Below are 25,149 nucleotides of genomic sequence, written 5' to 3'. Positions count from 1 at the left end.
TTATTTCAGAGCATCAGTCAGCAGCTGCTTAAACTTTTCCATATCACATTCCAGGAAGATGACAGCCTTGTGTTTAAGTTTCAGGATGTCGAGGGTATCTACGACCATCATGCCTCTGGTCAGTGATCCGCTCATTTCCACACTCACCCCATAATTAGCTCTTTCAGTCACCACTGAATCATCAATGGCGGCAGCCATTGCGTAGGAATCACAGGACACGAAGCCAAGCCCAAAAATCTGTTCCTTGCTGCCTTGGTCACCCTGGGCAAACTTGGCAGTATGCGCAGATATCTTCTTTATAAACCGAGCCTTTTTGGTATCTTGATTCACCCACTTTTGATAAAAGTCCTGTGATTAATAAAACAGTGAATACATGGGTGGGGGAGAAATCTCATTGAAACCTAGCAAATATTTAAAGGCCTAGACAGAGCAGACATAGAGAGGATACTTCCTGTAGTGGGAGCGTCTTGAACCAGGGAGCACAGCCTCAGAATGCAGGGGTGTCCATTTAGAACAGAAATGAGGTGGAATTTGTTCAGCCAGCGGATGGTGAATCTGTGGAATTCATTGCCACATATGGCTGTGGATGCTAAGTCATTGGATACACATATTTAAAGTGGAGGTTGATAGGTTCTTGATTAGTAAGGCCATCAAAGGTTACAGGAAGAAGGTAGGAGAATGGGATTGAGAGGGATAATACATCAGCTATGATAAAGTGGCAGAGCAGCCTTGAAGGGCTGAATGGCCTAATTCTTCTCCTAGGTATTAAAGTCTAACACATACAGTAGGTCTCAGTACAAGCCCAGTGCCCACGTTGTTGTGCTGACATAAATAAACTACTCCATGATTGATCTAATTCTGCTCTCCTACACAGCCCATAACCCGTTCATTTTTCTTACACAGAAGTGCCTGCCTATGCGTTTCTTAAATGTCCCTATTGTATCGGTCTCTCCCACGACCCCTGGCAGTGTGACTTTGTGAAAGGTGGTGACACTTCCATACTGGAGAACCTCCAGCCTATCTCCACAGTGATCCTTAGCAACATTTCTAACCCCAAATCCACATTGCTAGCAACACACTGCAAAGTTTTTATTTCTTGATGCCCATTGTGATACATCCCTCATGTTGGTAAAGCAATTCCATGTAAAGGCTCTGTTTTAATTCAAAATGTTCTTCCTGCAGTAATCACACACAAGATGCTGGAGGAACTCAGCAGATCAGGCAGTATCTATGGGAAGGAAGAAACCATTGACTTTTTGGGCCAAGATCCGTCTGGAAAAGAAGGGAGAAGAAGCCTGACTAAGAAGGTGGAGGGGGGAGGGGAAGGAAAGGAGTACAAGCTAGGTGATAGGTGAAATGTGAAACCAGATGAGGGGGAGGGAAAATGAAGTGAGAAGCTGGGAAGTGATGGCTGTGAAAAGTAAAGGGCTGAAGAAGAAGGAATTTGATAGGAGAATGCATAAAATAGTAAGAAGCTTAGACTGCCTGCACCTTTTCCCCCAGGGTGGCAACAGCTAATGTGACAGGGCATAATTTTAAGATGATCAGAGGAAAGTAAGGGGGGTGGGGTTTGGATGTAAGAAGAAGATTTTTTTTAAATAAACACAGAGTTGTAAATGCATGGAATGCAGTGCCAGGGCTGGTGCTAGACGCTGATACATTAGAGACATTTAAGAGACTGTTAGATTGGCACATGGATGAAAGAAAACTGAAGGGCTTTGTAAGATGGAAGGGTTAGGTTGATCTTAGGAGCGTGTTAAAAGGTCTGCACAACATGTAGATGTGCTCAATGGTGGTGAGGGATTTACCCGTGATGGACTGAGCCATATCCACTAGCCAGAGGGTGGTGAAACTACAAGGGCATTGTAGTTTCCATACCAGGCTGTCAATATACTCTCCACCAAACATCTACAGAAGTTTGTCAAAGTTTTAGATGTCATACCAAATCTTTGCAAACTTCTAAAGAAGTAGAGGCGCTGCAGTGCTTTCTTTATAATGGCACTATGTGCCAGGCCCCGGACAGATTCTCTGAAATGATAACACTGAGGAATTTAAAGTTGCTGACCTTCTCCACCTCTGATCCCCTGATAAGGCCTGGCTCATGGACCTCTGGTTTCCTCCTCCTGAAGTCAATAATCAGCTCCTTGCACTTGCTGACATTGAGAGAAAGGCTGTTGTTATGGCAACAGACAGCCAGATTTTCAATCTCCCTCCTATCCGCTGATTCTTCACCACCTTTGATCCGGCCAATGACAGCAAGGACATCAGTAAACTTAAATATGGCATTGGAGCTGTGCGTAGCCACATAGTCATAATAAATGATTATACAGTAATTTACAATAATAAATAGTGCAAGAGCAGAGGAGTGAGGTAGTGTTCATGGGTTCATTGACTATTCAGAAATCTGATGGCAGAGGGGAAGGAGCTGTTCTCAAAATGCTGATTGTGGGTCTTTAATGGCAGTAACAAGATGAGGACATGCCTTGGATGGTGAGGATTTGTTAATGATGGATGCTGCCTTCTTGTGGAATCATCTTTTGAAGATGTCCTCAATTGTGGGAAGGCAGATGCCTGACATCCCGCACAACCAGATTCAAGAACAATTAATTCCCTTCATTTCTTGAACCAATGAATTCAGCACTATAATTTAGCAACACTTTGGTGACCACTTCAATCACTAATTGAAAACTTTCTTGTAAAATTTATAGGTAAATAATGCTTATTTTATGTTTTCTTTCTTAGAAACCATAGAAAAACTACAGCACAGAAACAGGCCTTTTGGTTCTTCTTGGCTGTGCTGAACCATTTTCTGCCTAGTCCCACTGACCTGCACACAGACCATATCCATACACCACCCATCCATGTATCTGTCCAATTTATTCTTAAATGTTAAAAAAGAACCCGCATTTACCTCCTCGTCTGGCAGCTCATTCCACACTCCCACCACTCTCTGTATGAAGAAGCCTCCCCTAATGTTCCCTTTAAACTTTTCCCCCCTCACCATTAACCCATGTCCTCTGGTTTCTTTCTCCCCTTGCCTCAGTGGAAAAAGCCTGCTTGCATTCACTCTATCTATACCCATCATAATCTTGTGAATGTTGTTTATCTTACGCTCAGCACCTGTGAAGCTGCTTCAAGGTTTTCATTGCATCTGTGGATACATATACCTATATATATGACAATAAACTTCAAAGTTCAAAGTTGAAAGTACATTTCTCATCAAAGTATGCATACTATATTCAGCCTTGAGATTCAGCTCCTTACAGGCAGTCACAAAACAAAAAAATCCAATAGAATCGATTTTTTTAAAAAAAGGGAAGTCTGTCAAACACCCAATGTGCAAAAAAAATTGTAAAAATTGTACAGTAACCACATAACATTCTTAAATAAATGTTTGATTTGTGTTTTGAGGCTTTCAAGAAGATCCCATGTAGGTGATTGGTCTGTAAGTTAGAACATCTAGAGTTGAGGGTAATGTAATGGCAGTGATGAGAAAGGAGGAATAAACAGATTTTTCACAGGTTTTGAACCAGTGTGGACAACTTCACTCACCTTAATGCTGAACTGACTCCACACACTACAAGAATTCTACAATTCATGTTCTCAGTATTATTTACTTTTTATTTTTTGCACAATTTGTCTTCTATAGCACATTGGTTGTTTATCAGTCTTTGCTTTTCATAAATTCTATTGTATTTATTTTCCTGTAAAATGCCTGCAAGAAGAAGAACCTCAAGGTAGTGTATGATGACATATACAGTACATACTTTAAAAATGAACTTACTTTGGATTTTGAATCATTATCTTCGTCTCTGAGGACATAACCATTCATCTACCCTACTTCGAATGCCAGGGTGGTTTTGAGTTTGCAGCAACACAACTTACCCAGGGCAGGTGATGGCGAAGGCTGTATTCCAAGGTTGCAATGTGAGTGGGACAGGTAAAGTGGCTGAGGACAATGGCAGCTGCTTCTGGGTCTGTGACAAAGTTGAACTCGCCACAGACTCTTACATTCCCTCTGGCTGAGAGGCAAACCAGAGTGTTAATCCTTGAGTAAAATGTTGAAATGACACACAATAATATAGCTGTCTCACTTCTGTAATAATGGCATCTAGGAAACTTTTCGGAAGATCTGATAATATCACATGGCTCAAGAAATAGCTTTAACTCTTTTGTACCCCTGCCCTTTCTTCGCATGTCCCAACAGGACTTGTGGTGATGGGATGAACTGAGAACAGCCCTCATCTTGTCATGTGTCTCCAGGTACTCTGTAATCTCATCCCTAACAATCGATTCCAACAACTTCCCAACCACTGATGTCAGGCTAATAGGTCTAAAGTCTCCTTTCTGCTGTCTCCCACCCTTCTTAAATAGTGGAGTAACACTTGCAATTTTCCACTCATCCGGTACAATGCCAGAATCTATCGATTCTTGAAAGATCATCGTTAATGCCTCTGCAATCTCTCCAGCTACTTCCTTCAGAACCCGAGGGTGTATTCCATCAGGCCCAGGAGATTTATCCACCCTCAGACCATTAAGCTTCCTGAGCACCTTCTCAGCCATAATTTTCACTGCACATACTTCACTTCCCTGACACTCCTGAATGTCCGGTATACTGCAGATGTCTTCCACCATGAAGACTGATGCAATATACGCATTCAGTTCCTCTGCCATCTCTGCACCTCTCATTACAATATCTCCAGTGTCATCTTGTATTGGTCCTATATCTACCCTCAACTCTCTTTTACCCTTTATATACTTAAAAAAGCTTTTAGTATCTTCTTTGATATTAGTCACCAGCTTCCTTTCATAATTCATCTTTCTTTCCTAATCACCTTCTTAGTTTCTTTCTGCAAGTTTTTAAAAGTTTCCCAGTCCTCTGTCTTCCCACTAGCTCTGGCTCCCTTGTATGCCTTCTCTTTTGCTTTTACTTCACTTGTCAGCCACGGTAGTGTTCTTCTTCCCTGTGAAAATTTCTTCTTATTTGGAATATATCTCTTGCACTTTCTTCATTTTTCGCAGAAACTCCAGCCATTGCTGCTCTGCTGTCCTTCCTGCAAATGTCCCTTTCCAGTCAACTTCGGCCAGTTCCCCTCTCATGCCATTGTGATTTTTTCATTCCACTGAAATACCGACACATTGGATTTTATTTTTTTCCCTCTCAAATTTCAATGTGAACTCGATCATATTGTGATCACTGTTCCCTAAGGGTTCCCTAACCTTAAGCTCTCTTATCACTTCCAGATCATTGCACAACATCCAATCCACCACAGCTGATCCCCTAGTGAGCTCAACAACAAGCTGTTCTAAAAAGCCATCCCTTAAACATTCTACAAATTCTCTCTCTTGACGTCCAGTACTGACCTGGTTTTCCCAATCCACTTTCATGTTAAAATCCCCAACGATTATCAAGACATTGCCTTTCTGACACGCCTTTTCTATCTCCTGCTGTAATTTGTAATCCACATCCTGGCTGTTGTTTGGAGGCCTGTATACAACTGCCATTAGGGTCCTTTTATCCTTGCCATTTCTTAACTCAACCCATAGAAACTCTACACCTTCCAATCCTATATCATCTCTTTCTAATAATTCAATATTATTTCTTATACATAGAGCCACACCACCCCCTGTGCCTACTAACCTACCTTTCTGATACACTGTATATCCTTGGACGTTCAGCTCCCAATGGCAGCCATCCTTCAGCCAAGTTTCAGAGATGGCCACAACATCATATTTGCCAATCTGTAGCTGAATTTCAAGATTGTCCATTTTAATCTTTATGCTGAGTGCATTCAAATATAACACTTTTAGTCCAGTATTTGTTGCTTTCTGTTTTAACTGCACCATGCCTCTATTGCTCTGTAACTCATCCCACTGGCTGTGATTAAGCCTCATCTCCCGCTTGTTCTTTCTATAATCTCTGTTGCATGCCATTTTTGATTTATTTCTGTTTTCTCCTTCCTCAGCTCTATCACTCCGGTTTCCATCCCCCTGCCAAATTAGTTTAAACCCTCCCTAACAGCTCTATTAAACCTGTCTGCTTTAGGTTCAGGTGTAACCCGTCCTTCTTGTACAGGTCGTACCTCCCCTAGAAGAGGCCCCAATGATCCAGGAATCTGAATCCCTGCCCCCTACACCAGTCTCTCAGCCACACGTTAACACACCTGATCATACTATTCTTGCACTCGTTAGCACGCGGCACAGGCAGCATTCCTGAGATCACTACCCTGGAGCTCCTGCTTTTCAGTTTCCTACCCAACTCCCTGAGTTCTCTCTTCAGGACCTCCCCCCTTTTTCTACCTATGTCATTTCAGTGACCTTAATGGCTAAGTTACTTGAAGCAGTTCTTGCGACTGAAGTACCACTGGCTATGATCCAGCTGAGTTGCCCATCAGACATAGGAGCAGAATTAGGCCATTCCGCCCTTCAAGTCTGCTCCACCATTCCATCATGGCTGGTTTATTTTCCCGCACAATCCATTCTCCTGTATTCTCCCTGTAATCTTTGATGCCCTTATTAAACAAGAACCTATCAATCTCCACTTTAAATATAACCATATAACCATATAACAATTACAGCACGGAAGCAGGCCTTCTCGGCCCTTCTAGTCCATGCCGAACTCCTACTCTCACCTAATCCCACCGACCTGCACTCGGTCCATAACCCTCCATTCCTTTCCTGTCCATATATCTATCCAATTTAACTTTAAACGACAACATCGAACCTACCTCAACCACTTCTGCTGGAAGCTCGTTCCACACAGCTACCACTCTCTGAGTAAAGAAGTTCCCCCTCATGTTACCCCTAATCTTTTGCCCTTTAACTCTCAACTCGTGTCCTCTTGTTTGAATCTCCCTCACTCTGAATGGAAAAAGCCTATCCACATCAACTCTATCAATCCCCCTCATAATTTTAAACACCTCTATCAAGTCCCCTCTCAACCTTCCACGCTCCAAAGAATAAGGACCTTTGTACCCAATATACCTAATGACTTGGCCTACACAGCCATCTGTGGCAATGAATTCTGTAGATTCACCACCCTCTGGATAAAGAAGTTCTGCTTCATTTCTATTCTAAAGAGATGACCTAAGTCAATGTGTTGGGCCAAAACCCTTCACCAGGACTAGAAAGGAAGGGGAAAAAGCCAGAATAAGAAAGTGAAGAAAGTTGGGGGTGGGGGTTGGGTGGGTGGTTAGGGAAGCAAGTACAAGCTAGCAGGTGATAGATGAAACCAGGTGAGGGGAAGGTACAGGTAGTCGATGGGGGAGGGGATATGAAGTGAGAAGTTGGGAGGTGACAAGTGGAAGAAGGAAAGGACTGGAGAAGATGGAATCTGATAGGAAGGGCAGTTGACAATGGAAGAAAGGGAAGGAGGAAGGGAATCAGAGGATGCTCATGGGCAGAGGAGGAGGAAGGGATAGGATTTTCTGTTTGATGCTCTGGAGTTGCAGCACCTGAAGAATCTCTTGTGTTTCTGACTTGCATACCGTTCATACAGATCAGATCATTTACACAGTTCATTGAGGAAGAACTAAGTAAAACCAAAACAATGCAGAATAAAGTGTACAGCTACAGAGAAAATACAGTGTAGGTAAACAATAAGGTACAAGATCTTAATGAGGTAGATTGTGAGGTCAGAAATGTAATACCAACATTAACTGGTCTTCATCTAGGCAAGAAATATGGATAATTCTTTATCTAAGATCTCCACCAATTCTAAACCCCGATATCTATGACATCTGACAAACATGTGAGCATCTTATAGTCCTTTGAAAGATGCCAGTAAACAGTTCTATTAAATGGCCGGAAAGACAAAATCATGTGGAAGTCTTGGCAGCAGCTTAGAACCCAACAGAACTCTTAGATAAATCAAAGACATTGCCAGTAGCTCAGGGCGCTGTTCAATCATTGCCCAACAAACTTCCTCACAGAACCATTCCTATTAGTAAATGTGTTAAATACCTCTCCACTAGTGTGTTTGATGTGCGAGTGATTGAGTAGAGTAGGACTGTGGGTTTAGGAGAATGAGAGATCTCACTGAAACTTAAAGCATCCTTAAAGATCACAATAAACTAAGTGAAGGGTTGATGTTTCCGCTGACCAAGGAGTCCAGGACCAGCGGTACACAGTTTGGGAATAAGGGATGGAATGAAAATGAGCTGAATTTTCTTCACTCAGAGGGTAAAACTTTGGAATTGTCTTCCTGATTGACCACAGAAATATTTTTTGCTCTTGTCTTTCTATAGTGGCCAACAGCAGCTATACTGGCCCAGAATTCAAGATCATCTGTAATATGCAATGGAAAATTTGGAGTGTCTCTTCCAGAGAGCACTAGAATGGGATCATCTGCATAGTCTACATTCACCAATGCTCTAATTTCCTTCATCACTCTGAGGGAAAATGTGGATAAATATCCACTTAAACAAAGTCTTGGCATGAAAAAGGTACCACAGCACATATATAGATTGAACAGTGCAGCGTGGAGTTAGAGGAGTTCATTCTTTCTAGACTGAAAATCCTTGGCAGGAGAATGGCTGGGGAGTGGAACCAGCCATCACAATAACAATGTACCGTGCAGCACATTCTAAGAGTTTTATTCCAATATAATTTCAAATAATAAATGCTCAAAAATAAATACAAATACATGGATATGATGTACAAAGTTAAATACACAAGAATTAACATCTTAAATTAGTCCACCCTACTCATTTACTTTTTGCCAAAATGTTAACAGAGAAGGCTCTTAGATAAATAAGCACATTAATGTGCAGAGATTGAAGGGATCAACTCATGTAGGCAAGAGGGATTAGTTTGGTTAGGCTTTTAATTACTTGTTCAATTAGTTCAGCATAGTCTTGTGCCAATTGGCCTGTACCTGTATAGACATTACTATTGGTTTATAATAATAATACTTTATTGATACTGAGTGGGAAATGCTTTTGTTACAGCAGCAAAACTTAAAAACACATTTAGAAGTGTGCTTAACTAATAATAAATACAAAATAATAATAGTGTAAAAATAGTAATAATATAAAAATAGTGTACCAATGTGCAATAATAATGCTCAAAATAACAAAGCAGAAACTATTGTACTATGATGTGTTGTGTTCACCTGAGATAAACTGTTGTACATGCTTATTGCATTAGGTAGGAAGGATTTCCTATAACAATCCTTGTGAGAGCAGTGCTGAATGAGTCTGTTTGAAAAGGTGCTCCGCTGAATATTCAGTAGATCATGAAGAGGATGTGCTAGGTTGTCCATAATGGATAATAGTTTGTTTGGTGATCTCCTCTCTACCACTAACTCAAAAGAGTCAGGGTTGTAGCCAACGACGGATCCATCCTTTTTGATGAGTTCATTTAGCCCTTAGAAAATAGAGTCTGCTCATCTCCTTCTTGTAAAATGCCTTGTTGTTGGTTTTCCAGTCAAGTCTGTTGTCAAGGTGAACACCCAAGTATTCGTACTCCTCCACCACCACAACTTCTTCTCCCAGAATGTATACAGGACTCGTCACAGTCCTCTTCCTCCTAAAATCAATCACCATCTGTATGGAGGCACAATGGAAGACCCATCTTCCATACTGTTCATACCAATATGATTATTTACACAGTGCATTATAGTTGAACAAAGTAAAACTGTAACAATGCAGTAGAAAGTGTAACAGCTACAGCAAAAGTGCAGTGCAGGTAAACAATAAGGCGGAAGATCACAGCAAAGTAGATTGTGAGGTCAAGCGTCCAACTTATCGTACAAGGGAACTATTTAATAGTCTTATAACAGCAGGGTAAGAGATATCCTTGAGCCTGAGGGTACGTGCTTTCTGGATTTTGTATCTTCTGTCCGATGGAAGATGGCAGAAAAGAGAATGTCTGGGGTGGGTGGAATCCTAGATTTTCCTGGCTGGCAGCTTTGCTGATGCAGTGAGACAGAGTCTGTGGAGGGGGAGACTGGTTTCCATGATGTGCTGAGCTATGGCTACAACTCCCAGCCATTTCTTGTGGTAAGTGCAGAACAGTTGCCATACAAAACTATAATGCATCCAGATAGTTTTCAGGGATTGACAGGGACATGCCAATTTTTTTTAGCCTTCTGAGGAAGTGGAGGCATTGGTGATCTTTCTTGGCCATGATGTCAACATGCTTGGACTAAGACAGGCTGTTGGTGATGTTCACGCCAAGGAACTTGAAATGTTCAAACCTAACACACTTGACATATGTGCTCTGCTACCCCCTCCTCCCTCTTCCTGAAGTGAATAACCATCTCTCTTGTTTTGCTGACATTGAGAGAAAGGTTGTTGTCATGGTGGTCACGGGAGGCAGAGGGGTGAATATGGGATTGCTTTGACTTGGTGGTCTGGGCCGTGTTCAGGGACTCATCAGACGATCTGAATGAATACACCATGGTTGTCACAGAGTTTATTAAAACAGTTGTGGATGAGTGTGCCCCCACAAAATCATTCACAGTCTTCCCTAAACAGAAGCCCTGGACAAACCATGAGATCCACAAGCTGCTGAGGGCCAGATGAGTGGTACTCAGGTCTAGCAACCAAGGAAGATACAGGAGGTCCAGGTACGATCTCCAGAAAGCCACCTCATGTGCAAATTGTCAAGTTCAGACCAAACAAGTGACTGGGGGTTATTCGACAGCTGTGTCAGGGCTTGGATGCTATTATCTCTTGCAAAGTGAAACCAAGAGACATAGGTGACCTTGAGTGAGAGGCTTCGCTCCCAGGTAAGCTCAATGCTTTCAATGTTTACTTTAACTGTCAAAACATGGAGGAAGCTTCACAAACTCCCATAGCCTCGGATGATGTTGTAATTTCAGTCTCTATGGCTGACATGAGAGCACCCTTCAGGAGGGTGAACTCACAAAAAGCATCTGGCCCAGATGGGGTACCTGGCCAAGTTCTAAAGACCTGTGATGATCAACAGGCTGCGGTGCTCACCAATATCCTTAATATCTCACTTTGGGAATCTGAGATACCCACCTGCTTCAAGCAGACTTCAATCATATTGGTGCCTAAGAAGAACATGGTAACCTGCCTCTATTACTATGCCCAGTGGCACTGACATCCACGGTGATGAAGTGCTTTGAGAGGCTGGTGATGAAACATCAACTCCTCCCTGAGAAGTGACTTGGATCTGCTCTAGTGTGCCTACCACAACAACAGGTCCATAGCAGATGCCATCTCATCAGCTCTTCACTCAACCCTGGAACATTTGGACAGCAAAGATGCATGCATCATAAGAACATAAGAAATAGGAGCAGGAGTAGGCCATCCAGCCCATTGAGCCTGCCCTGCCATTCAATAATATCATGGCTGATCTGTCCGTAAACTCAGCTCCATCTACCTGCCTTTTCCCCATTACCCTTAATTCCCCTACTATGTAAAAACCTATCTAACTGTTTCTTAAATATATTTAGTGAAGAATCCTCAACTGCTTCCCTGGGCAGAGAATTCCACAGATTCACCACTCTCTGGGAAAAACAATTTCTCCTCATCTCCATCCTAAATCTTCTCTCCTGAATCTTGAGGCAATGTCCCCTAGTTCTAGTCTCACTTACCAGTGGAAACAACTTTCCTACTATCTTAACTATCCCTTTCAAAATTTTGTATGTTTCTATAAGATCCCCTCTGATTCTTCTGAATTTCAGAGAGTATAGTCCCAGGCAACTCAAAATCTCCACATAGGTTAACCCCTTCATCTCTGGTGAACCTCCTCTGCACTGCCTCAAAAGCCAGTATATCCTTCCTCAAGTATGGAGACCAGAACTGCACACAGTACTCCAGGTGTGGCCTCACCAGTACCTTGATTAGTTGCAGCATGACCTCCCTGCTCTTCAATTCAATCCCTCTAGCAATGTAGGCCAGCATTCCGTTTGCCTTCTTAATAACCTGTTGTACCTGTGAGACAACGTTTTGCAATTCATGAACAATCACTCCCAAGTCCCTCTGCACAACAGAATGCTGCAATCTTTCACCACTTAAATAATAATCTGCTCTTCTATTATTCCTTTGTCATGTACCCTGTGACGGGTTAAAGAACCAGCAGAGATGGAAAACACTTTGGAGTCCAGTATTGCTATTAACTAATAATATTTATTAGTAACTATGCAATACAGTAATATAAATGCAGATAAATCAAACAGGTTAGCAATGATTATATATAAGTAAGTGTGGAAATATATGAAAACCAAGCTTCTTCAAGTCTAGGGGTAAATAGATAGTCTTATGATGATGAGTAAAGTTCAGTTCAGTTCATGGTATTGAGTTGAGTAATGATGGAGAGAGAGAGAGAGAGAGAGGGAGAAATTTGAGTCTTCAAGTGAGCTGACGCCGTCGATCTTCCTGTTCTCCTACGAATTCCTTTAGAAGTCACTGACTGTGACCACAACAAAGGGAGCCGTTCTTCTGTGGTGGAATTATCAACCCAGGTGAGGGTTGGACACACGAATAACTCCCCACCGGTCGCACCCTTTTCACACTGCGAGAGCCACTGATCGATCCTCCAAAACCCACCTTTTCTGTGGGCACAACAAAGCTCATTCAGTGTCCACAACCATGGGTCTGTGTGTCTATCATCTGACCTTCTATTTATCTCACTGCGCTGAATACTAGCTGTCTCTCAAGCAGCTCCTCCCTTCTCTCTCTGTAAGAACTCAACAGCTGCCAGTGTCCTTGCAAAAGTGTAAACATGCTGCCGAAAAACCATAACACCATCTCAAAGCAGTCCTCGCCTCTCTCTCTCTCTTTCTTTCTTTCTCTCTCTCTTTTTAACAAGGTGTCTGTGTTCCACAACTCCCTCTCTCTCTTTTAAAAGCACAGTTCATAGGGGTAATTCAGGACCCTGTCACACCTTCCAAAGTGGATGATCTCGCATTTAGCAACGTTGTACTCCATCTGCCAGACCTTGGCCCACTCCCTTAACCTATCTATATCCCTCTACAGACTCTCCATATCCTCTGTACAATTTGCTTTTCCAGTCAGTTTAGTATCATCAGCAAAGTTTGCTATGCTACACTCAGTCCCCTCTTCCAAATCATCAGTGTAAATGGTTATCAGCTGCGGGCCCAGCACCGACCCCTGTGGCACCCCACTCACCACAGACTGCCAACCGGAGAAACACCCATTAATACAACTCCCTGCTTTCTATTGGTTAACCAATCCACTATCCATACCAATACACTTCCTCCGACCATGCATTCGTATCTTATTTATAAGTCTCTTGTGCGGCACCTTATCGAACACCTTCGAAATCCAAGAATACGGCACCCACCTGTTCCCCTCTATCCACTGCACTCATTGTGTCCTCAAAGAACTCCAGTAAGTTGGTCAAACAGGACCAGCCCTTTCTGAATCCATGCTCTGTCTGTCTAATGGAGCCACTCCTCTCATGATGCTTTTCTCGATGGCAATTTGGCACTAAACACTAGACCTGGACCTCATTTCCCTCTTGTGCAATTAGATCCTCAATTTTCTCACTTGCAGACCCCAGTCAGTTAGGACTGGCAATAACATTTCCTCCATATTCTGCATCAGCGCGAGTGCTTACCCCCTGCTCTGTTTGCTTTGTGGTTATGACTGTGAAGCTAAGCACAGCTCCAATACCATGTTTAAGTTTTCTGACGACGCCACTGTCATTGACAGAGTCAAAGGTGGTGACGAATCAGCATGTAGGAAGGAGATAGAAAATCCGGCTGTGTGGTGCCACAACAACATCCTCTCGCTCAATGTCAGCAAGACTGAGAAGCTGATTATTGAGTTCAGGAGGAGAAAACCAGGGGTCTATGAGCTAGACCTCATCGTGGGATCAGAGGAGGAGAGGATCAGCAACTTTAAATTCCTTGGCGGTATCATTTCATAATATCGGTCCTGGGACAAGCATGTAAGTGCAATTACAAAGAAAGCACAGCAGTACCTGTGCTTCCTTAGAAGTTTGTGAAGATTCGGCATGTCATCCAAAACTTTGGCCAACTTCTGTAGATGTGTGGTGTGGAGTGTATTGACTGGTTGTGTCAGAGCCTGTAAGGAGGCACCAATGCCCTTGAACAGAAAATCCTACAGAAATTAATGGGTACAGCCCAGTCCATCACAGTTAAATCCATCCCTACCGTTGAGCACATCTATATGGAGCACTGTCCCAGGAAAGCAGCATCTATTATCGGGGACCCCCGTCACCCAGGACATGCTCTTTTCTCACTGCTGCCAGTATATTTGATCCTAGTACACTCGATCTCGCTCACGTCAAGCACACTAGTGGCGAGGCATTAAGCACATTGACTGATGGGAATAGTTAGAAACATAGAAAACCTACAGCACAACACAAAATCTATAGCCTTTGGCCCACAATGATCAGCCAAACATGTACTTACTTTAGAAATTACCTGGGCTTACCCATAGCCCTCTATTTTTCTAAGTTCCATGTACCTATCCAGGAGTCTCTTAAAAGACCCTATCATATCCGCCTTCCCCACTGTCGCCGGCCGCCCATTCCATGCACTCACCACTCTCTGCGTAAAAAAAAAACCCTGACATCTCCTCTGTATCTACCTCCAAGCACCTTAAAGCTGTGCCTTCTCGAGTTAGCCAATTAAGCCCTGGGAAAAAACCTCTGACTATCCACATGATCAATGCCTCTCATCATCTTATACACCTTTATCAGGTCACCTCTCAACCTCGTCGCTCCAAGGAGAAAAGGCCGAGTTCACTCATCCTATTCTCATAGGGATGCTCCCCAATCCAGGCAACATCCTTTCTATAGTTTCCACATCCTTTCTGTGACGTGACCAGAACTGAGCACAGTACTCCAAGTGTGGTCTGACCACGGTCCTGTACAGCTACAACATTACCTCTCAGCTCTTGAACTCAATCCCATGGTTGATGAAGGCCAATGCACCATATGTCTTCTTAACAACAGAGTCAACCTGTGCAGCAGCTTTGAGTGTCCTATGGACTCGGACCCCAAGATCCCTCTGATCCTCCACATTGCCAAGAGTCGTACCACTAATACTATATTCTGCCATCATATTTGACCTACCAAAATGAACCACCTCACACTTATCTAGGTTGAACTCCATCTTCCACTTCTCAGCCCAGTTTTGCATCCTGCAGTTTTGTAACCTCTGACAGCCCTCTACACTATCCACAACACCCCCAACCTTTGAGTCATCAGCAAATTTACTAACCCATTCCTCCACTTCCTCATCCAGGTCACTTATAAAAATCACAAAGAGAAGGGATCCCAGAACAGATCCATGAACCACACCACTGGTCACCGACCTCCATGCAGAATATGACCCATCTACAACCATTCTTTGCCTTCTGTGGGCAAGCCAGTTCTGGATCCACAAAGCAAGGGCCCCTTGGATCTCAATAAGCCTTGCATGGGGTACCTTATCAAATGCCTTGCTGAAATCCATATACACTACACCTACTGCTCTACCTCTCTACCTTCATCAATGTGTTTAGTCACATCCTCAAAAAATTCAATCAAGCTTGTAAGGCACAACCTGCCTTTGACAAAGCCATGCTGACTATTCATAATCATATTATTCTTCTCCAAACATATTATTCTTCTCCAAATGTTCATAAATCCTGCCACTCAGGATCTTCTCCATCAACTTACCAACCACTGAAGTAAGACTCACTGGTGTATAATTTCCTAGGCTATCTCTACTCCCTTTCTTGAATAATTTCTGTGATAATATCTGTTGGGCTATGCTTGAACATCACCCTGAACTATTGCTACAGAGGATTTTGCAATGTTGTGATGTTGAATGAGGTTCACAGATCTGGCAAGTGAGACTAAAAACACTGACTGCGAATAGGTATATCAATCATTTATTTACAAACAGTAAAAATTCAACCAAACATTCATGTTCCCCAAGTTACAGACGCTACAAAGCTGAATATTCAGCAGAAGTACTTAATTGAAAGTGCATGCAGAGCATGCCTACCTAATGGTCATATGCACCTCTTGTCTTAAACAAAGGAAGAGAGATAGAGAGATGTGCTCTCTATATACCCAGGATATTTGAAACTGGACCAGGCAGCTAGCCAACCGGAAAAACAGCTGCAGTTTCTAAACTAACTAATCACAATGGTGTGACTTTCGACAATCAGATCAAGCCACACCCCCACAGGACACTCCACCCTTGAAAGTTGCAAAAGTGATGATCCAACCTTCAGACTAGTATGACTCTTGCGAGCTCCCAACTAACACATAAGTACACTACCCAGTACTGTAAATCCAACTGTCACCTCCCAGAGTACTATGATAGACCACCAGCCTCCCTGTGCCCCCAAAGACCAGCAGCCGTACCCTCGAGTGTAATAGATTGATTTTACACCCTGACTCTCAGATGTGATCGACCAGGTGCGTTATGTTACCTGACCTGTCAGGAATGTAGGTGCAGCATTCTTGATATGGAACAGTACAAGTGTCACCTTCCTTTGTGAGCAGGTAATCTAGGTAATCAAAATCGGTTCCTGGGACATTCTGGCTGTACCATGCTGAAAAAGGCTATCATTTAAAATCTTCCTTTCTTTGTGATAGTCCTGTTACCGACCTGCATGGGCAAGGTGCTCATTCAGGGCACTGGGGTGGCATACATACAGCACCACATATCAACCGCACCACCCCGTGGGAACCATGGGTAGGCCTAGGAAGTGCATATCCAGTAGGTGCCATTCAACGTCCAACAAGTGCCCAGCTTCATAACACCATTTGGCATGGACACAGCCGTCCCAGGACGCTGTTCCTGCTCACAGTTGCCATCCACCTTGCAACTTGTACCTGTACTCAACAGAGCATCTACACCGACACTCTGTCAGATGGGGAAATCACTTTAAGAGTCAGGACTATCCAATTATAGAAATGGTACATAGGGAAATACCAGCCCTTAAAGCACTCACTCCTCCAGAGCCTAAGGCTCAAGTCCCTTCAGGAAGTTACCATACTCTGGGTAGAGGTTAATTGAAATGGACTACTCCCTCCCAGCTCCCTCAAACCAGAATGCCAAAACCCAAGGAGCCAGATAATATCCCCCGCAGTCATTCCCTTCTGCAATGTAGTAACATGTCTTCATACAAATTCAGCAATCTGACCTGTTGGTCCAGTGTGCAAATTCAAACACCATCGCCAGGAATGTTTCACAGGCTGTCTCGCCACAAATTAGCATCCACCACTTTGCCATTCTGTAATGCAGGGAGATACAAATGCACTTGCTCCTGATTAGTCATTGGACATTTAGAAAACACAAAAAACCGCAGAACTACTAGAATTGCTTCCCAAATGCTCAATTCCTTCTTAAATGTGGGCATCCCAAACCCGGATTAAAACTGCCCAAATTTCTATCCCATCAACTCAATTTTCACATGGCCACTATGAAATGAGTCATCTGTAAAACCACCAACTAGAGAAAATCTGCAGATGCAGAAATCCAAGCAAAACACACAAAATGCTGGAGGAACTCAGCAGGCCAGGCAGCATCTATGGAAAAGAGTACGGTCGACATTTTGGCAGGACTGAAGGGCCTCGGCCCAAAACGTCGACTGTACTCTTTTCCATAGATGCTGCCTGGCCTGCTGAGCTCCTCCAGCATTTTGTGTGTGTTGATCCGTAAAACCAAATGCATGGGGAAACAAGTAACAAAGTAACTGACTGAACAAACACAAGGATCAAACTAACAGATTAGAACACAAAACAAAGCCCAGGCTGTACAGCTCTTCTTCAAAACCTCGTATGGAACTGCAAGAACTCAAACCAGACTGGTAATTTCTCACACAGAAACAGTTTAGCAGAGAATTGAGAAACAAAAAGCCACTGGGTGGGACCCAAAACATCCACAGAGTCTTTTAAAGGCAAAGTCATCACACATCCACGTATACACACACACACACACACATGCACACATGCACAGACGCACACACACGCACACACATACGCACACACACACGCACACACCACACACACACACACGCACACGCATACACACACACACACGCACAGGCACACAGGCGCGCGTGCGAAGTGGCCGCACCTCACATTTCTCCACATTCAAATCATTTACAGGGAAAGGGAAGCAGGTCAAACGACCGCCTTTCCCCACAACAATGAGGCATGAATGTGCTAGCCACCCTCACAATTCATAGAAACATAGAAACATAGAAAATAGGTGCAGGAGTAGGCCATTCGGCCCTTCGAGCCTGCACCGCCATTTATTATGATCATGGCTGATCATCCAACTCAGAACCCAGCCCCAGCTTCCCTCCATACCCTCTGATCCCCGTAGCCACAAGGGCCATATCTAACTCCCTCTTAAATATAGCCAATGTACTGGCCTCAACTGCTTCCTGTGGCAGAGAATTCCACAGATTCACCACTCTCTGAGTGAAGAAGTTTTTCCTAATCTCGGTCCTAAAAGGCTTCCCCTTTATCCTCAAACTGTTCTAGACTTCCCCAACATCGGGAACAATCTTCCTGCATCTAGCCTGTCCAATCCCTTTAGGATTTTATACGTTAAATCAGATCCCCCCTCAATCTTCTAAATTCCAACGAGTACAAGCCCAGTTCATCCAGTCTTTCTTCATATGAAAGTCCTGCCATCCCAGGAATCAATCTGGTGAACCTTCTTTGTACTCCCTCTATGGCAAGGATGTCTTTCCTCAGATTAGGGGACCAAAACTGCACACAATACTCCAGATGTGGTCTCACCAAGGCCTTGTACAACTGCAGTAGTACCTCCCTGCTCCTGTACTCAAATCCTCTCGCTATAAATGCCAGCATACCATTCGCCTTTTTCACCGCCTGCTGTACCTGCATGCCCACTTTCAATGACTGGTGTATAATGACACCCAGGTCTCGTTGCACCTCCCCTTTTCCTAATCGGCCACCATTCAGATAATAATCTGTTTTCCTATTTTTGCTACCAAAGTGGATAACTTCACATTTATCCGCATTAAATTGCATCTGCCATGAATTTGCCCACTCACCCAACCTATCCAAGTCACTCTGCATCCTCTTAGCATCCTCCTCACAGCTAACACTGCCACCCAGCTTCGTGTCATCCGCACACTTGGAGATGCTGCATTTAATTCCCTCATCCAAGTCATTAATATATATTGTAAACAACTGGGGTCCCAGCACTGAGCCTTGCGGTACCCCACTAGTCACCGCCTGCCATTCTGAAAAGGTCCCGTTTATTCCCACTCTTTGCTTCCTGTCTGCTAACCAATTCTCCATCCACATCAATACCTTAACCCCAATACCATGTGCTTTAAGTTTGCACACTAATCTCCTGTGTGGGACCTTGTCAAAAGCCTTTTGAAAATCCAAATATACCACATCCACTGGTTCCCCCCTATCCACTCTACTAGTTACATCCTCAAAAAATTCAATGAGATTCGTCAGACATGATTTTCCCTTCACAAATCCATGTTGACTTTGTCCGATGATTTCACCGCTTTCCAAATGTGCTGTTATCACATCTTTGATAACTGACTCCAGCAGTTTCCCCACCACCGACGTTAAGCTAACCGGTCTATAATTCCCTGGTTTCTCTCTCCCTCCTTTTTTAAAAAGTGGGGTTACATTAGCCACCCTCCAATCCTCAGGAACTAGTCCAGAATCTAACGAGTTTTGAAAAATTATCACTAATGCATCCACTATTTCTTGGGCTACTTCCTTAAGCACTCTAGGATGCAGACCATCTGGCCCTGGGGATTTATCTGCCTTCAATCCCTTCAATTTACCTAACACCACTTCCCTACTAACAAGTATTTCGCTCAGTTCCTCCATCTCACTGGACCCTCTGTCCCCTACTATTTCTGGAAGATTATTTATGTCCTCCTTAGTGAAGACAGAACCAAAGTAATTGTTCAATTGGTCTGCCATGTCCTTGCTCCCCATAATCAATTCACCTGTTTCTGTCTGTAGGGGACCTACATTTGTCTTTACCAGTCTTTTCCTTTTTACATACCTATAAAAGCTTTTACAGTCAGTTTTTATGTTCCCTGCCAGTTTTCTCTCATAATCTTTTTTCCCCTTCCTAATTAAGCCCTTTGTCCTCCTCTGCTGAACTCTGAATTTCTCCCAGTCCTCAGGTGAGCCACTTTCTCTGGCTAATTTGTATGCTGCTTCTTTGGAATTGATACTATCCCTAATTTCTCTTGTCAGCCACGGGTGCACTACCTTCCTTGATTTATTCTTTTGCCAAACTGGGATGAACAATTGTTGTAGTTCATCCATGCAACCTTTAAATGCTTGCCATTGCATATCCACCGTCAATCCTTTAAGTGTCATTTGCCAGTCTATCTTAGCTAATTCACATCTCATACCTTCAAAGTTACCCCTCTTTAAGTTCAGAACCTTTGTTTCTGAATTAACTATGTCACTCTCCATCTTAATGAAGAATTCCACCATATTATGGTCACTCTTACCCAAGGGGCCTCTCACGACAAGATTGCTAATTAACCCTTCCTCATTGCTCAAAACCCAGTCCAGAATAGCCTGCTCTCTAGTTGGTTCCTCGACATGTTGGTTCAAAAAACCATCCCGCATACATTCCAAGAAATCCTCTTCCTCAGCACCTTTACCAATTTGGTTCACCCAATCTATATGTAGATTGAAGTCACCCATTATAACTGCTGTTCCTTTATTGCACACATTTCTAATTTCCTGTTTAATACCATCTCCGACCTCACTACTACTGTTAGGTGGCCTGTACACGACTCCCACCAGCGTCTTCTGCCCCTTAGTGTTACGCAGCTCTACCCATATCGATTCCACATCTTCCCGGCTTATGCCCTTCCTTTCTATTGCGTTAGTCTCTTCTTTAACCAACAACGCCACCCCACCTCCCCTCCCTTCATGTCTATCCCTCCTGAATATTGAATATACCTGAACATTGAGCTCCCATCCTTGGTCACCCTGGAGCCATGTCTCTGTGATCCCAACTATATCATAATCATTAATAACAATCTGCACTTTCAATTCATCCACCTTATTACGAATGCTCCTTGCATTGATACACAAAGCCTTCAGGCGCTCTTTTACAACTCTCTTAGCCCTTATACAATTATGTTGAAAAGTGGCCCTTTTTAATGCTTGCCCTGGATTTGTCGGCCTGCCACTCTTACTCTTCTCCTTAGTACTTTTTGCTTCTACCCTCACTTTACACCCCCCTGTCTCTCTGCACTGGTTCCCATCCCCCTGTTGTGAACTAACCTCCTCACGCCTAGCCTCTTTAATTTGATTCCCACCCCCCAACCATTCTAGTTTAAAGTCACCTCAGTAGCCCTCGCTAATCTCCCTGCCAGGATATTGGTCCCCCTAGGATTCAAGTGTAACCCGTCCTTTTTGTACAGGTCACGCCTGCGCCAAAAGAGGTCCCAATGATCCAAAAACTTGAATCCCTGCCCTCTGCTCCAATCCCTCAGCCACGCATTTATCCTCCACCTCATCGCATTCCTACTCTCACTGTCGCGTGGCACAGGCAGTAATTCCGAGATTACTATCTTTGCGGTCCTTTTTCTCAACTCCCTTCCTAGCTCCCTATATTCTCCTTTCAGGACCTCATCCCTTTTCCTACCTATGTCATTGGTACCTATATGTACCATGACCTCTGGCTCCTCACCCTCCCACTTCAGGATATCTTGGACACGATCAGAAATATCCCGGACCCTGGCACCAGGGAGGCAGACTGCCATCCGGGTCTCTGGACTGCGTCCACAGAATCGCCTATCTGACCCCTTACTATCGAGTCCCCTATTACAACTGCCCTCCTCTTCCTTCCCCTACCCTTCTGAGCTACAGGACCAGACTCTGTGCCGGAGGCACGGCCACTGTCGCTTCCCCCGGGTAAGCTGTCCCCCCCAGCAGTACTCAAACAGGAGTACCTATTGTTAAGGGGTACAGCCATCGGGGTACTCCTTATTACCTGACTCTTCCCCTTCCCCCTCCTAACCATGACCCACTTGTCTGCCTCCCGTGGCCCCGTCGTGACCACCTGCCTGCAACTCCTCTCTATCAACTCCTCACTCTCCCTGACCAGACGAAGGTCATCGGGCTGCAGCTCCAGTTCCGTAACGCGGTCCCTTAGGAGCTGCATCTTGATGCACTTGGCGCAGATGTAGACGTCTGGGAGGCTTGGAGACTCCAGGGCCTCCCACATCCGACACCGGGAACAACAAACTGCCCTCACACTCATACTGCCCCTCTCCTCAAATAACAACAGAAAATGAATGCCAAACCTCCCTCGCCTCGCCCGTTTCCGCCTAAGCCCGTTGAGCCGAAGCCCTTAAGCCTTCACTCTGCTCCCGAACGTTAGCTGATGTCCTTTGCGGGGAACCCTGAGTGGACTGCGAGGAATCTGGCAGGGGACTGCAGAGGGCTTGAAGAACAACCCTTCCCCCTCAACAGCCTCCTCCTCTTGCTTCCCCAGACAGTACTTCCTCCATGTTGCATAGAGGGTTGGGGTGAGAACCCCATTTACCTGCTCGTCTGGAACACCAGCTTTGAGCAACGCTAAAAACATTTCTTTACGGTTTATGCAGAATCCCTCACTCCCCGTCTGATAATTCATCTTCCGTATCTGACTATGTGCACCCTCTTCTACATACTGTACACCTTGTAATAATTCAATCTCTGTATTTATAGGATGACGAACAGTTGGTGCTATTGAAGACAACACTACCCCTTTTATTGGAAAACCCTCTGCCATAACTATGTTTCCTGCCATTGCAGAAATTAGTTCACTATCCTCTGGGAGGCTGCCATTATCACGGTACATTTCTATGATAAGAGCTCATTGGCATAAAACTTTGGTGCCCCGCTCTACTCTGCTCCATTCCATTCAGTAAGAGTGGGATACCTACAGTAAGTTTAACTGCAGCCTTTACTCAAACCCATAGTGGTGCATTATGCCCAGGGAAAGCAAGCTGCATTCTCAGGGTGCTATAGATCACATGTACGGATGATTTTTTTGAATTGACTTTCCTTACATCCTTCACGTACATGAGGAGTAAAAATCTTTACATTACGTCTCCATCTAAATGTGCAATGTGCAATCATAGTAATTTATAATAAATAGAGCAGTCAGTGTAATATACAGTACACTCAGATCAACGTGAGTTCATCATTCTGATGGCTTGGTGGAAGAAGCTGTCCCAGAGCCTGTTGCTCCTGGCTTTTATGCTGCGGTACTGCTTCCCGGATGGTAGCAGCTGGAATAGATTGTGGTTGGGGTGGCTTGGGTCCCCAATGATCCTACGGGCCCTTTCTACATACCTGTCCTTGTAAGTGTCCTGAATCAATGGAAGTTCACAACTACAGATGTGCTGGGCTGTCCACATCACTCTCTGCAGAGACCTACGATTAAGGGAGGTAAAGTTCCCACACCAGGCAGTGATGCAGCCAGTCAGGTTACTCTCAGTTGTGACTCTGTTGAAAGTTCTTAGGATTTGGGGGCCATACCAAACTCCTTCAACTGTCTGAGGTGAAAGAGGCGCTGGTGTGCCTTTATCACCACACAGCTGGTGTGTACAGATCACGTGAGGTCCTCGGTGATGTGGATCCTGAGGAATTTGAAGCTCTTTACCCTCTCAACCCCAGATCCATATGATAGGTTCCCTAAAGCACCCATCTTTCTGTTCCATAGAACTACTCCAGTACCTCCTTTCTACCATGTCCTCAATAACCACGTGGCCAAAGACACCCCAGCCTTTTGTCTGTACTTATCCTCTAAACTCACTAATTCTTTAGTGGAGAACTCCCCGATCTCTGTTGTATCGAAGATGCCCAGTGTACTATCCTCCACACACATTCCTGACCCTCCTCCCTTTCCCCCCCGAGAAGAAGAAGCTGTGGATCGATGCCCCCCCCCCACAGTGGGTGTGGAAACATCTGATCACTGGCCAGGCTGTACTGTTTTGGGTACACAGGGGAGAGTACAATCATTTTAAGAAATAAACCAAGGGGTCCACACTACCCTCTCTCCCTCATTTTCATTACCCAGCCAGTCATCCCCATCTCTCAGTCCCACAGTAGAATCATCGTCCCGACTTGTCATGGTTCAAACCTTAACAGGGTCAGGCTCCCAACCAGCTCGACATGCAGCGTCTAAGTTCTGTTGCTTCATTAGCTGACAAGCTGTCTCTATTTTCATTTCCTCTAACTTTGTAGCCCTACTCTGAGCCATCAATAGCGATTCTCTCAGAATAATCCAGCCCTGACTGAGATCTTCCACTTCATTCTTAAGACTCAATATCATTTTACACCAATGTCTTACAATCACTGCAACAGTCAGAAAGCATCCCACCAGCTATCCTTTCTCCTGGGAAAACCCAATGACTTAAGTATAGAAACAATGTGGCGTTCCATTTCAACTCTGGTGATAACTGACTGGTCTGACTAGTCTACCGGCATCCTGTAACCCAGCAGTAGGTTAGCAAGACTTCCAAAGCCTGCGCTAATATCTGTCCAACCTGGGACTCTGTCTCTCTCACATTAAATAACCTTTTAAAGAAAATGCATTCTGCTCAAAAAGCCTGACCTTGTTCGCCAAAGCGGCAAAATATAATGTTGAATTAGATTTGTGGGTCTGGCAAATGAGGTAGAAAACACTGACTGTGAATAACTACAGTGACGATAGAAAGTCTGTGAATCCTGCAGAATTTTTTTTATTTCTGCATAAATGTGGCCTAAAATATGATCAGATCTTCATGTAAATTCTGAAACTAGATAAAGAGAACCCAATTAAATAAATAACACAAAAACATTATACCTGTTCATTTATTCATTGAGAAAAAAATCCAGTATTGCACGTATTTGTTGGAAAAAGTATGTGAACCTCTGGGGTAATGCCTTCTACAAAAGCTATTTGGAGTCAGGTGTCCCAATCAATGAGATGAGATTGGGGGTGTGGGTTGGAGAGGTGCCCCACCCTATAAAACACCCACACACAAAGTCAGATTACTGACAGAGCTTGTTCTTCTCAAGAAAGATCTGTTTATGTGCACCATGCCTCAGAGCCTGGACAGCTTGCAATCATTGAGGGAACAATGAACTCAAAATTGTATCAAGACATTTTACGGGAGAATGTCAAGGTAGCACGCTGTCAGCAGATGCTTAATAGAAGTTGGATAATGC

At 44.0% G+C, this 25,149-nt stretch overlaps 1 protein-coding gene across 1 annotated transcript; it reads right to left on the bottom strand.

The window, feature by feature from the left end:
- On the bottom strand, positions 1-24,070 carry LOC140200643 (nucleoside hydrolase-like). The gene is made up of 3 exons (XM_072264215.1): positions 24,013-24,070; positions 3,886-4,022; positions 1-348 (listed from the first exon to the last, which is right to left on the bottom strand). The coding sequence occupies exons 1-3, from the start codon at positions 24,068-24,070 to the stop codon at positions 1-3; spliced, it is 543 nt and encodes a 180-aa protein (XP_072120316.1).
- Between the last annotated feature and the right edge of the window lie 1,079 nt (positions 24,071-25,149).

This window comes from Mobula birostris, chromosome 7 (genome assembly GCF_030028105.1).
Source record: "Mobula birostris isolate sMobBir1 chromosome 7, sMobBir1.hap1, whole genome shotgun sequence".
In the NCBI taxonomy this organism is placed as follows: Eukaryota; Metazoa; Chordata; class Chondrichthyes; order Myliobatiformes; family Myliobatidae; genus Mobula; species Mobula birostris.
This window is presented reverse-complemented; position numbering and strand designations above follow the sequence as displayed.